General features: G+C 50.4%; 1 protein-coding gene across 1 annotated transcript in view; it reads right to left on the reverse strand.

The window, feature by feature from the left end:
• Positions 1-60: 60 nt before the first annotated feature.
• The window catches only part of LOC308154300 (NUAK family SNF1-like kinase 1), a gene marked incomplete at both ends in the record, with an annotated part of 26862 nt that continues 12575 nt past the window's right edge, over positions 61-14347 (reverse strand). The window contains 8 exon segments of the mRNA XM_080527464.1: positions 61-120; positions 122-738; positions 784-1317; positions 1468-1600; positions 1895-2014; positions 7264-7329; positions 12020-12171; positions 12697-12817. Coding sequence (XP_080383590.1) covers positions 61-120; positions 122-738; positions 784-1317; positions 1468-1600; positions 1895-2014; positions 7264-7329; positions 12020-12171; positions 12697-12817 — 1803 coding nt within the window.

Below are 14347 nucleotides of genomic sequence, written 5' to 3' on the forward strand. Positions count from 1 at the left end.
CTCCGGGGCTTACCCGAGGGTCTCCCTCCTCTCCTCCAATGACGTCTCCCCTCCCCCCTCTTAGTCCCGCCTCCGCCCTCTTCCTGAGCCAATCCCGTCTGTCTGTCTTGCTCCCTCCCGCCTCCACTTCCTGCTCCTCCTCGGAGCTGCAGGCGCCGCCGCCGCTGCGGGAGAAGATCCTGCGTCGCGATTGGGCGCTGAGGTCCAGCAGGTCGAACGAATCGGACGACAGGAGGCTGTCCTCGCTCACCACGCTGGGGGGCCGGCTGAACCCCCCCACGGCGCCCCCGGTGGCCTGGAGGAGCTGCTGCAGGGCCTCCGGAAAGCGGAGTGACGATGATGACGATGATGAAGAGTAGAGGTCGTCCGGCAGGTCGAGGCTGCGGGAGAACTTGCCGTTGCGTTTGAGGATCCCCTTCCTCCTCCTGAGGGCTTCCGTGCGCATGGTGGGGCTGTCCCCGGAGCTGGGGGGGCCTTGCTGGGGGTCCCCCCCCCTCCCTCCACCCCCGCCGCCCGCCGCCCCAGAGACGCCCCCTCTCTCTGGGGACGAGGCGTACCCCGACTCCCCCTCGTCCAGGTTCTTCAGGATCCCCTTCTTGGGCATCTTGGAGGAGGAATGGGAACGCGTGGAGGAAGAGGAGGAGGGGGGGGGGTCAGGGGGGGCCAGGCGGGGGTGGGTGCGGGGATGGGGGAGTGTGTGTGCTCGGTGAGGCTCGGGAAGGGGGGGCACGTTGCAGAGATTGGAGAAGGAGGAGGAGGAGGTGGAGGTGGAGGTGGAGGAGGGGGGGGTCTCCCCCGTCACCCCCCTGGGGAGGGGAGGGGGGAGGAAGGCGGAGTCGAAGGTCCTCTGGGGTTTGAGGATCCCCTTCGGCTTCTTCCTCTCCACCGAGCCGGAGACGGAGGAGGAGGCGGCGGCGGTGGAGGAGGTGGGAGGAGTCGGAGTCGCGCCGCAAGCTCCCTGTGCATTCTGGGGGATAGCGTTCTCCTTGCGGGACTTCCTCAGATTCGCCCCCGCCCCTGCTCCCCCGCCCCTCCTCCCTCCACTACCGCGGTCGCCCTTCAGAGGGAAGCTGAAGTAAAACGGGTTGGTGGCGGACGAGGAGGAGGAGGAGGGGTCAGAGGTCGACGCCACGCGGTTCTGCCAGTCGATGTAGCGGGCCAGCAGGGGGGAGGGGCAGTCCTGGTGGGGGGGGGCGGGGCAGTCACACACACAGTCGTCGTAGCCCCAGTTCACCCACCAGTGGTTGGCTACGTCCTCCACCGTGGCGCGCTCCTCCACACGCACCGTCAGCAGCCAGTCTATCAGGGCGCACGCGTCTGGGGGGGGGGGGGGAGAGACACACAGGTCATAGGTCAGTGTGAGGTCATACCTGAGGGGGGTGGGGTCATAGGTCAGGGCGAGGTCATAGGTCAGGGTGAGGTCGTACCTGAGGGGGGGTGGGGTCATAGGTCAGGGTGAGGTCATACCTGAGGGGGGGTTGGGTCTGCGGTAGCGTCCCTGGCTGATCTGCTCAGTGAGGGTGGAGTAGCTGGCTCCGTCAAACGGCATGCTGCCATACACCAGCGCATACAGCAGCACCCCCAACGCCCAGCAGTCCACCTACACACACACACGCACACACGCACGCACGCACGCACACACACGCACGCACACACGCACACACACACACGCACGCACACACACACACACACACAAACCCACACATACACACAGAGAGAGAGAAAGGGAAATGTTATAGTTATCCAGTAGTCAGTTTGTGTGTGTGTGTGTGTGTGTGTTTGTGTGTGTCTGTGTGTGTCTGTGTGTCTGTGTGTCTGTGTGTCTGTCTGTGTCTGTGCGTGCATGTGTCTGTCTGTGTGTGCGTGCGTGTGCGTGCATGTGTGTGTGTGTCACCTCTGGGCCGTGGTAGGGCAGGCCTTTGACGATCTCTGGGGAGGCGTACAGGGGGCTGCCACAGTAGGTCTGCAGAACACTGTCCTTCTGGAACCGGTTAGACAGGCCGAAGTCAGCCAGCTGCAGGGGGAGAGAGAGAGAGAGGGAGAGAGAGAGAGGCAGGAGAGGGGGAGAAAGAGAGAGAGGAAGAGAGAGAGAGGGAGGCAGAGAGAGGGAGAGAGAGAGAAAGACAGTGAGAGAAAGAGAGAGAGGGGGAGGGAGAGAGAGAGGAGGGAGAGGAGAGAGAGAGAGAGAGAGAGAGAGAGAGAGAGAGAGAGAGAGAAAGAGAGACAGAGGAGGGAGGGAGAGAGAGAGAGAGAAAGACAGAGAGAGAGAGAGAGATTGCAAAGTTAGTCAAAGAACTGACCAAAGATAATATTAGCATCAGTGTTTCATTAATTACCCAGAGATCTTCACACTGTAAGGCCCATTACTGCAGCCCAGACACCTGGCTCCACCACACATACAGTACGCACGATGTAATGGAGTCTATTCCCAACAGGCTCACACACACACACACACACACACACACACACACACACACACACACACACACACACACACTCATTTTCCTACCCACATACAGCACTGTGCGCGCGCCCAGGGACACACATAGATACACACACACACACACTCCCGAAATACACACACACACACACAAAATATACAAACACACACATACCGACACGTAACAGATTCCATCTCAGAGACTACACAGCCCCGCTATTAAGCCCTGTGGTGGAAACACACATTAACCAAACACACCCCCATTCACTTCTATTAACCAAACACCCCCATTCACTTCTATTAACCAAACACCCCCATTCACTTCTATTAACCAAACACCCCCATTCACTTCCATTAACCAAACACCCCCATTCACTTCTATTAACCAAACACTCCCATTCACTTCTATTAACCAAACACTCCCATTCACTTCTATTAACCAAACACCCCCATTCACCAAACACCCCCATTCACTTCTATTAACCAAACACCCCCATTCACTTCTATTAACCAAACACCCCCATTCACTTCTATTAACCAAACACCCCCATTCACTTCCATTAACCAAACACCCCCATTCACTTCTATTAACCAAACACCCCCATTCACATCTATTAACCAAACACCCCCATTCACTTCTAGTAACCAAACACCCCCATTCACTTCTATTAACCAAACACCCCCATTCACTTCTATTAACCAAACACCCCCATTCACTTCTATTAACCAAACACCCCCATTCACTTCTATTAACCAAACACCCCCATTCACTTCTATTAACCAAACACCCCCATTCACATCTATTAACCAAACACCCCCATTCACTTCTATTAACCAAACACCCCCATTCAGTTCTATTAACCAAACACCCCCATTCACTTCTATTAACCAAACACCCCCATTCACTTCTATTAACCAAACACCCCCATTCACTTCCATTAACCAAACACCCCCATTCACTTCTATTAACCAAACACCCCCATTCACTTCTATTAACCAAACACCCCCATTGGTTGGGGAGGGGGTCGTGGGGGTGGGGGGGGAGCGGGGGGGTTGGGTGGGGGGGGGAGCGGGGAGCGGGCCAAGAACAGCGGCCAACACACACTCACGTAACGGAACAAGCTCTCAGCGGGGTCGGGGGTGGCAGACTCAGGGTCGACACTATCTGGAGTGATTATTAACACACACACGACATGGCTGGCAGCCTATCTACTGTATCTGGCAGAGGAGGTGTGTGTGTGTGTGTGTGTGTGTGTGTGTGTGTGGGTGTGTGTGTGTGTGTAAGAGCAATTCTATCAGGGCTGTAACTTCAGGGCCACTACATGTTAGTTTCACCATTCATTCTGTCACATTACTTTTGGCTCCCCTTTGGCTCCCCTGAAGGGAGACCGTGCATGAACATGTACACACATACCACTACATAAGAGCTGCTAACCTCTACGTCCCCCTCAGTGTCATTGTTTGATTTAAAATAACTAACTTTTGGAGAGTTCGGAGCCAAAAGTAGAAGAAATGCGTCACTGTCCCATTACTTAGGCTGGGGGGGTTGGGGGGGGGGGGGTGGATGGATGGGAGGCTTTGTGTCTTTTTACAATCCACCTCTCCGACAGCTTACTAACAGTGTGTGTGTGTGTGTGTGTGTGTGTGTGTGTGTGTGTGTGTGTGTGTGTGTGTGTGTGTCTGTGTGTCTGTGTGTGCTTGTGTTTGAATGTGTGTGTGTGTGTGTGTGTGTGTGTGTGTGTGCTCCAGTGCCAGGAGTTACGTAAGCCTGTGTATGATTCCTGCACTCCTTCCATTATATTACCCTGACTGTTGTCTTTTGCCCACTCACACACACACACACACACATACTCACACACACACACACACACACACACACACACACACACACACACACACACACAGCCTCTCTCGTAATCATATCTCTACACATGCCTGAGGATTAGCTGAACTATTATCAGACGCTACTGCCTCCAATTCACTGTCTGCACTCTCCCCTCACACACACACATACACACACACACACACACACACACACACACTCCCCCTTCATACTGTACACCTTTCCTTGGGGACCCAGGTTATAAAACATGTTTACCAATGTGTTCAGAGGATTCTAACCTGACGTGTTATGTCATAGGTCAAAGGTCAACTTGTTAGGTCAAAGGTCAACTTGTTAGGTACTAGTCAACTTGTTAGGTCAGTCAACTTGTTAGGTCATAGTCAACTAGTTAGGTACTAGTCAACTTGTTAGGTCATAGTCAACTTGTTAGGTCATAGTCAACCTGTTAGGTCAAAGGTCAACTTGTTAGGACATAGTCAACTTGTTAGGTCCTAGTCAACTTGTTAGGTCCTAGTCAACTTGTTAGGCCATAGTCAACTTGTTAGGTCAAAGGTCAACTTGTTAGGTCATAGTCAACTAGTTAGGTACTAGTCAACTTGTTAGGTCATAGTCAACTTGTTAGGTCATAGTCAACCTGTTAGGTCAAAGGTCAACTTGTTAGGACATAGTCAACTTGTTAGATCATAGTCAACTTGTTAGGTCATAGTCAACTTGTTAGGTCATAGTCAACTTGTTAGGTCAGTCAACTTGTTAGATACTAGTCAACTTGTTAGATACTAGTCAACTTATTAGGTCATAGTCAACTTGTTAGGTCATAGGATGCCATTAGATTGCAGGTCCATAAGTCACGCTGTATCTGATCATGTGTGCAAACGTATAACGCTCTTAGAATAGAAATGCTGCCCGACTGTCTCTACACTCACCAGGCTAAATCAGGACCATTCTGACTCACACACTGTACTGTCTCTGTACCCTCACTGGACACTTTGTTAGGAACACTGTACTAACACTGGGTAGGGCCTCTCTTTATTAGGAACACTATACTGATACTGGGTAGGGCCTCCCTTTATTAGGAACACTATACTAATACTGGGTAGGGCCTCCCTTTATTAGGAACACTATACTAATACTGGGTAGGGCCTCCCTTTATTAGGAACACTATACTAATACTGGGTAGGGCCTCCCTTTTCTCTCAAAACAGCTTCAATTCTTTGTGGCATTGATTCCACAAGATGTTGGAAAAATTCCTTAGATTCTGGTTCATAATGACTCACTCAATTCCTGCTGTTTCTCTCAAAACAGCTTCAATTCTTTGTGGCATTGATTCCACAAGTTGGAAACATTCCTTAGATTCTGGCAATTCATGCAATTCCTGCCGATTTTCCTGCACTTTCTCCCGTTCTATCACATCCCAAAGGTGTTGACTGGGAAGGCCACTGAAGAACACTGAACTCATTGTCATGTTCGTGAAACCAGTTTGAGACGACTTTTGCTTTTTGACACGGTGCATCATCATGCTGGAAGTAGCCATTAGAAGACGGGTACATTGTGGCCATGAAGGGATACACATGGTCAACACTCAACAACACTCTAATAGGCTGTGGCATTCAAGCGATGATTGTTTGGTATTAACGGGCCCAAAGTGTGCCAAGAAAACATTCCCCACACCATTACACCACCTCCATGAATGAGAAGATATACACGTGTTCCTAATAAAGTACCCAGTGAATGTACGCGTACGTAATCTCCAGCATTAACCCCAGCGTGAGACCGCCTGGCATTTAAACAAACGTTTCCTCTCCTCCGGGCGTCCATTTTATACAGCCATACATCCCATGCATACCGGTGATGACATAATTTCCTGCAGGGCTCTGAGGCGCCATTGTGGAGAGCTGCTCTCTCTCTACGCCGTCTCTGGGGCTGTTCGAAATGGCATACTGGCATACTGCATACTAGCATACTCAATGAGTATACTCCATACTGCCTACTAAATACATAATAAGTATGCCAATATCAGCTGACCGTTTACACTGCAGTATGCATACTGCCTCCCAGAACGCATTTCGCACCGGCCGGCAGCGGGGATTTTAAATCCTACATTTTTAACCTCCATTGGCTAAAAGCTGCAATTATGGCTCTAAGTGTTAACATGTCATTTTTTATGATTTTAAAACGATGTTTATTGCAAGCTTTCGGTCTCCAGGCTATCGGACAATGTAAACAACAGCTGGAGGACGGGTTTGTATGACGCAGTTTGACGAGACTGAAGAGACACGCAATGCATTTTGGGGATTTAGTACCCCAGTAGTGTCCAGTCATGGCATACTCAAACATTCAGCACAATCTAGTATACATACTAGATTTCTCGCATACTCAAATTTTGCATACTGTACAGTGTGAACGCTCTCGCATACTCAAATCTACGTCATATCTAGTACTATGCTAGTATGCCATTTCGAACACACCCTGGGTCTCACTCTGACGGACTGACTGATGTTAAAACCCTCCAGGTGCCCAGATTGCCTTTGGATTCCATGCATTCCCCCAGGCCATACCTCAGGCCAATGTAAGGGTAGGAACGCCCATATAAGGGGAGGAACGCCCATATAAGGAAAGGAATGACCTAAGGGTTCTGGTTATAGAAGCTGGCACCATGTTGTTATGCCGGTTCTGAGCTCATGCCTTTGGGACACGCTCTGTTATTGAGGCCTGGGGGTTTGTTTCATTGTATGTTCTGAATGTGTGTGAATGTGTGTGTGCGTGTGTGTGTGTGTGTGTGTGTGTGTGTGTTTATGGAGCTGTTGTAATGCTCCAGCAGCCTAAGGATGTTTGATGTTTTATGTTTGCTTCTAGGGCACACTGCCAGGGAGGCACAGTCAACTCTGGTTTATAGAGACTTTCTGTGTGTGTGTGTGTGTGTGCGTGTGTGTGTGTGTGTGTGTGTGTGTGTGTGTGTGTGCGTGCGTGTGTTCCTTATCACCTTGACATTCAGGTCTTTGTCCAACAGGATGTTCTCCAGTTTAAGGTCTCGATGGACAACACCGTTCTGAAAGAGAAAGGGGGGGGGGGGGGGTTATGTATGATAGTACATCATAGGGGGGGGTTATGTACGTGAACTGAAAGGTCACAAGGTCACAAGGTCACAGGTCAACAGGATGGTAGGTGCTTGCTGTCTGTTCGTAGTCACAGTGTCCTGTTCTTGTCCAAGTAACCCTTCATCATTATTCCAGTAGGAGAGAAAGAGGAAGATTCTAGAGACTATTGAGAGAGGAGAGGAAGAGGAAGACTATAGACTTAGAGGAGGAAGAGGAAGAGGAGAGGAGAGGAAAAGGAGAGGAAGAGGAGGACTGTAGACTTAGAGGAGGAAGAGGAAGAGGAGAGGAAGAGGACTGTAGACTATTGAGAGGAGAAAAAAAAGAGGAAGAGGAGAGGAAGAGGAGGAGTGTAGACTGTTGAGAGAGGAGAGGAAGAGGAAGAGGAGGAGGAGAGGAGAAGGAGGAGTGTGGAGTGTTAAGAGAGGAGGAAGAGGAAGAGGAGAGGAGGAGGAGGAGTGTGGAGTGTTAAGAGAGGAGGAAGAGGAAGAGGAGAGGAGGAGGAGGAGTGTGGAGTGTTGAGAGGCAGCCAGGGCCTCGGGGGTGTAAGTATAAACGGAGCTGGCAGCCTCCCATCCAGGCCATTACTAATGGAGTGGAACGCTCCCCTTTCTCTAGCCAATTACATCCTCTACAGAACCATCTAGTAGAGGAAAAGACCCTCAGGCAGAGAGAGAGGGAGAGAGGGAGAGAGAGAGAGAGAGAGAAAGACAGAGAGGGAGAGAGAGAGAGAGAGGGAGAAGGAGAGAGAGGGAGAGAGAGGGAGAGGGAGAAGGAGAGAGAGAGAGAGGGAGAGAGAGGGAGAGGGAGAGAGAGAGAGGGAGAGAGAGGGAGAGAGAGAGAGAGAGGGAGAGAGAGGGAGGGAGAAAGAGAGGGAGAGAGAGAGAGGGAGAGAGAGAGGGAGAGGGAGAGAGAGGGAGAGAGAGAGAGAGAGAGAAAGAGAGAGAGAGAGCGAAAGAAAGAGAGAAAGAGAGAGAGAGAGGGAGAGTGAGAGAGACAGAGAAAGAGAGAGAGAGGGAGAGAGAGAGAGAGCGAAAGAAAGAGAGAGACGGAGAAAGAGGGAGAAAGAGAGAGAGAGAGAGAGAGAGAGAGAGAGAGAGAGAAAGAGAGAGTCAGGAGGCAGAATACACACAGTAGGGAGTCTCAGAGTCTAGAGAAAGGGGGAGGTGGGGGAGAAAGGGGGAGGTGGGGGGGGGGGGGGTGAGGTTGGGGGAGGTGGTGGTGTGATTTTGGTGAAGATATTCCGCTTTTTTCCCCCCCGAAGCCAAACTACGTATTTCCTCCGTGAGCTGAATACCTCAGCAGCATTATTGAATAATTCAGCCTCACTGGAACCTTCGTGTCTATTTCTGGTCCGCAAGTTTGAGGTCAGGCAGAAAGCAGCCCTCCAGGAGAGACCGCCCCGGCCCGCTCGGCCCAGCGTGGAAACTTAACGGAGGGAATGATGGGGTTTTATTGCCAATTGTAATGTGGTGGTTTGAGGGAGGAAAGTGTAGCACAGTACACAAACACAGGTCACCAAGTTCCTACCAGCACACACACACACATGCTGAAACGTAGGAAAACTTGCTTTCAGCACAGTGAGTGTGTCAGTAGTGTGTGACGTGGCTGCAAGGCATATTTCTGTGTTGCGTACGCCACAGACATCTGAAAAGTCCAGCTCAAGTTTTTTTCTTCCTGCAGCATAAGGATTTAGGATTTAGTGGGTTTAGCCATGCTGTGTTTAACGGCCGCTCTGCTTCAGGCTGCTGAGTGAAGCGGCACTGTATGTGGTGGTGTTCTCCAGGTCAGAGGAGCTGGTTGTGTGTCTGTGTGTGTGTGTGTGTGTGTGTGTGTGTGTGTGTGTGTGTGTGCTTGTGTGTGTGTGTGCAAATGAATGCATGTGTTAGATCTTACTGATTGTCTAGCAACATGTATGCTTCTGTCACTCAGACACACACATGACACAGACCCACACACACACACATACTCTATTCTCAGGTCACTCAGACACACACATTCTGTTCCTTCCAGGTCAGCCTGCTCTTCAGGGGTAGCAATAACCCCACAATATGCAGCAATCACGCCACAATATACAGACTCGAGAGGTTGTTATCTTAAAGACCTTGGGGGTTAGGCGCCAGGGCACAGACAGAGGGTGGTCAAGAGCATTTAAGCCTGTCTGTATGTCATAATGATGTCGTTGAATGTCGTTGCATGTCGTGGAATGGTCGTTGAATGCCGAATGCTGAGATACTGTGCTGATGAACCACTCGCTGACTGTCTTAATAAATCAAGTACAGAGATTCCGACCCGTGTTGAACATTCTATTTTCTTGTCAAATCGTGTATGCTGCGCGCACCTAATCTATCCTGAGATGACACAACGCATTTAAGATCACAATCCTCAATAGATTGATCCATTCCATCATGTTACCGACAAGAAGATTCTACACATGCGTATGTATCTGTGCATGCGTATGTATGTGTGCGTGTTTGTGTGCGTGTGTGTGTGTCTGTGTGTATCTGTGGGTGCATGCCTGTGTGTGTATGTATGTGTGCACATGTGTGTGTGTGTGTGTGTGTGTGTGCGCATGCATGCGTGCATACGTGCGTGTGTGTATATATGTGCGTGTGCACATGTGTGTGTGTGCGTGAGTGCAAATGTATGCGGCACCAAGCTGGCACCAAGTTGTTAAGCCGGTTCTGAGCTCTGGGCTTCGGGACGCAATCTGTTATTGAGGCCTGGAGGTTTGTTACATTGTATGTTCTGAATGTGTGTGCGTGCGTGCATATGTGCGTGTGCAAATGCATGCGTATGTCAGGGTTTCCGTTAGAAAACTTTGCCGTCGGACATCGTGTCCGGGAAGAATTCGATTTACCGGACAAACGTGATATATTCCGGTCATCATATTAAAATATAACATTTTTTTTTTTTTTTAAATCATATTTTTTTTCTTCAAAATCGAATATAGCTGTTTGTCGCGGTGATTACTGTTGTGTAGCGGCCTATATATGCCATTTAATGTCTATTTCTCATCCGATACGATTAGATGCGAGCTATATAATATATAATAATATAACATGATTTGACGCATGCGCGCTATGCCATGCGTCAAATCCAGCGCTGAACGGGTCCAGCGCTGAACGGGCGCCTCACTGGGAACTGAACAGACAGCATCGATCAATGAACGGACTCCACATTACGTTAACTGAAGTTTGTTAAATTGTTTGGGATTAATGTGAGTTTTCTATTTTCTCTTTCCAGTTTTACCCTTTTTTAAAAATCAATAAAACAACGTCATTTCTATAAGTCTCGCTGGTTGGGAAGGCATTTCGTTTAACTCGGGAGTATGACAATGGGAAGAACATAACTGTTTATTGAGAAACAATTGATAGGCAGTCTGGGATACGTATATAAAGAAATACCACAATGTCTAGATGTATAACATTTTATTGAACAGTAACAGTGCAAGCATGTAGGCTTCTGGCGTGACACGGCTAGCCTAATTTCCGTTCATATGCCTTTTATCAGATAAAATAAAATAGAATAAAACTCTTTGAAAATAAATAGGCTTTAAATTAACTTGCAATGCGTATGTATAGGCTAATTTCCGTTCGATGTTACAGCCTAGGCCTATCGCCTATGCCTTTTCTCAGATAGATAGGGGATAGCCTTAAATAAAATAGCCTGACCTGATAGCTGAGAGTGCAGCTTATTGTTAGCCGTTGCATTAGCCTGCTCACAGTGGCCTTGCATAGCGGTTTGCTGTTGCCTCAAACTGACCGCCGATATGTGGTCACTGCACCGACTGTGATCAGTGAGAGCCGACATTCTCATATTAGTTGCTCCTCTCGTGAATCCATTATTCCTCCCCGGTGTTTCGCACGGTGAGCAGAACATTTTTCCGGCTTCCTCATCTAAACGCAGCCAGGGGAAAGTTTTTTTCCATTCAACTCTGAATCCACGAGACTTCTTGGCTGGAGGAGCCACGACGGCGTCAGCCGCTGCGGCCTCCATCTCTTCAGAGTCAGACTTCTCCTCAGGCTCAGACTCATTGTTGCTTGGCTTCATGAAATAATTGCTAAGCTTACTTTGTTTTGCCATCTTTCCATTAATTTAATCGCTCGCTATGGTGCACTTTGAGCTGCAACGTTTGCGTATTACTATGGTGGACGGGTTGGCAGGGTTGCCAGATAGGCATGGGTTACCGCCGAATGGGCTACTGTGTTTAAGCGGTAATAGACTGGTTAAGCTGTAATCCCATCTGGCATCAATCCCATGTGGCACCTGTGCGCTGTTTCGCATAGGCCGGCCTACACATTAGGAGTCATCATCATGCCGGTGTCAAATCATATCATAATAAAAGAAATACATAGCCTATATATTCGTCTTTTTTAAAATAGAAGGAATCAGAATGTGAACTTTAGCGAATTGTATTCAAAGGGAATTATTTTCACCGGACAATATGTCCGACGACTTTTCAATTTGTCGGACTTCAACAAATTTTACCGGACAAAGACCGGTAATTGCCGGTTAACGGAAACCCAGGCGTATGTATGTGTGCATGCTTGTGCGTGTGTGTGTGTGTGTGTGTGTGTGTGTGTGTGTGTGTGTACCTGGTGCAGGTAGTGTGTGTGTGAGTGTGTGTGTGTGTGTGTGTACCTGGTGCAGGTAGTGCAGGGCGGAGGTGATTTGTCTGAACAGCCCGCGGGCCTCCGCCTCCCCCAGCCTCCGCCTCTCCTGGACGTAGTCGTACAGCTCCCCGCCCCCGCAGAACTCCATCACCATGACGATCTTATCACGGCTCTCAAACACTGAGGGCAGGAGGGGGGACAGTCAGTGTGTGTGTGTGACAGCCTGGAGGAAACCTTTTTAACCAAGTTGCTGAAATATTAGCAGCTCAAGCTGAACATCTCACAACTAGGCTACAAGTGTCCACTTTTAGTTTTCATGTTTGGCAGCCTAGGTCATGTTCACAAGCTGGTGGTTAGGGGCCTTCAGATGGGCCACATCTCCAAGAGAAAGGCTGAACAGTTAGCAAGGTATTGCTCCATATCTGCTATTATCGGTAGCCGCTCAATATGGAGACGGCGTTGCTTTTTGTACCCATAGAGTAGATATAGTTTTACAGTAATGCTGTTGTATCTGTTAACCCACATCTGAAACATCCTCTGTGTTAATATTGGATGTGTACGATGGTTGCTGTACAGTCACAAACGTATCTGAATGATTCCCAATTAACTGACTGCACTGTTAGTGTTTATGTCCTTAATGCACTTTGTATTTATGTGGACATAGATAAAGCATTTCAAATGTGTGCGTGTGTAAGTGTGTCTCACCCTCGTGCACGCGTATGATGTTGGGGTGTGTGATGAAGGAGGTGATCTCTATCTCTCTCTGGATGTGAACGCGCTCCAGGTCGTCTGTGATCCGCTCCTTACGGATGGACTTGATGGCCACCTGGGACACACACACACACACACACACACACACACACAGTGTCAGATCTGGGCTGGAATAGAAGAGAAAGCTAGATTCGATGCTGCATTCCCTCCCTCCGTCCGTACTCCAGAGAACAGATAATGATACAGCCGGCCAGCCGTAACCATGGCAGCCAGCTAGCCGTAACCGTGGCAATACTACCCTAACCGTGCCAATACTTTGTTTCCCCTCTCTTGCTGGTGTGTGTGTGTGTGTGTGTGTGTGTGTGTGTTGTTTCCTCCAACAACAGATTCCTCAGCTGTTAAGTCGTCCCACACCCCTGATCCTGACTCACCATCCAACGCCTCATTCACCCCCCCTCCCCTCCCCCCCTCCCTCCCTCCCTCCCTGCCCTCCTCCTCCTTCCCCCCCTCCTCCTCCTCCCCCCTCCCCTCCTCCTCCTCCCCCTCCCCTCCTCCTCCTCCCCCCTCCCTCCCTCCCCCCTCCCTCCCTCCTCTCCTCCCCTCCTCCTCCCCCCTCCCTCCCCTCCCCCCTCCCTCCCCTCCCTCCCTCTCCCCCTCCCCTCCCCCCTCCTCCCCCCCTCCTCTCGCTAACTCAATCACAGTGAGGTCGTTAGCCTCCCGGGGCTCAAGCTGGTTTTCTGAATAGCCCCGGAACTCTGGATCCTGGGGAGGGAGGGGGGGGGGAGGGGGGGGGGAGGGGTGGTCCTGGGGGACGGACGGGGGGGAGGGGATCCTGGAAGGGGGGGGGGGGGGGGGGTCCTGGAGGGGGGGGGGGGGGGGACAAAAAATCTAAAAGTCACCATCTACCGCATTGCCATCGATTTACTGCATCGCCGTCGATTTAGTGCAAGCTAGCAACCAGCTGTCAATCAACAACACGGCTCTGCTCAGTCACCTCACTGACAGGGAGGCACAGACAGACAGACCCACAATGCACTGCTTTCAAAACACTCACTCACAGACACACACAGACAGGCACGCACGCACACACACACACACACACACACACACACTCAAACACACACAGGAACATGCACATGCACACACGGGCACAGGCAAACACGCATACACACGCAAACACGCGCACACACTCAAACACACGCACGCACACAGGCACTCAAACACACACATAGACACACGTGTGTCCCCATGATAGTAGAGAGGTGCTAATGAGGGTTTAGGGGTGCTGGTGGGGGTTGGGGGGGGGGGGGGCAGACAGCTGCCATGTTCACACCCTGTTCACCTAATCCCTGACACTGCCCCCCCCACACACACACACACACACACACACACACACACACACACCCCAACATGCATACACACAGACCCTACCTCTGCCCCAAAACCCCTTCAGACATAGTTACTGCAAACCTAACCGACAGACCAGACAGACAGACGGACGGACGGACGGACGGACCGACAGACAGACAGACAGACAGACAGACAGAAAGACAAGACAGACAGACAGACAGACAGAGAGAAAGACAAGACAGACAGACAAGCAGGCAGGCAGGCAGGCAGACAGACAGACAGAAAGACAGGCAGG

Source organism: Nansenia antarctica, assembly GCF_963989245.1.
Source record: "Nansenia antarctica genome assembly, chromosome: 3".
NCBI lineage: Eukaryota > Metazoa > Chordata > Actinopteri > Argentiniformes > Microstomatidae > Nansenia > Nansenia antarctica.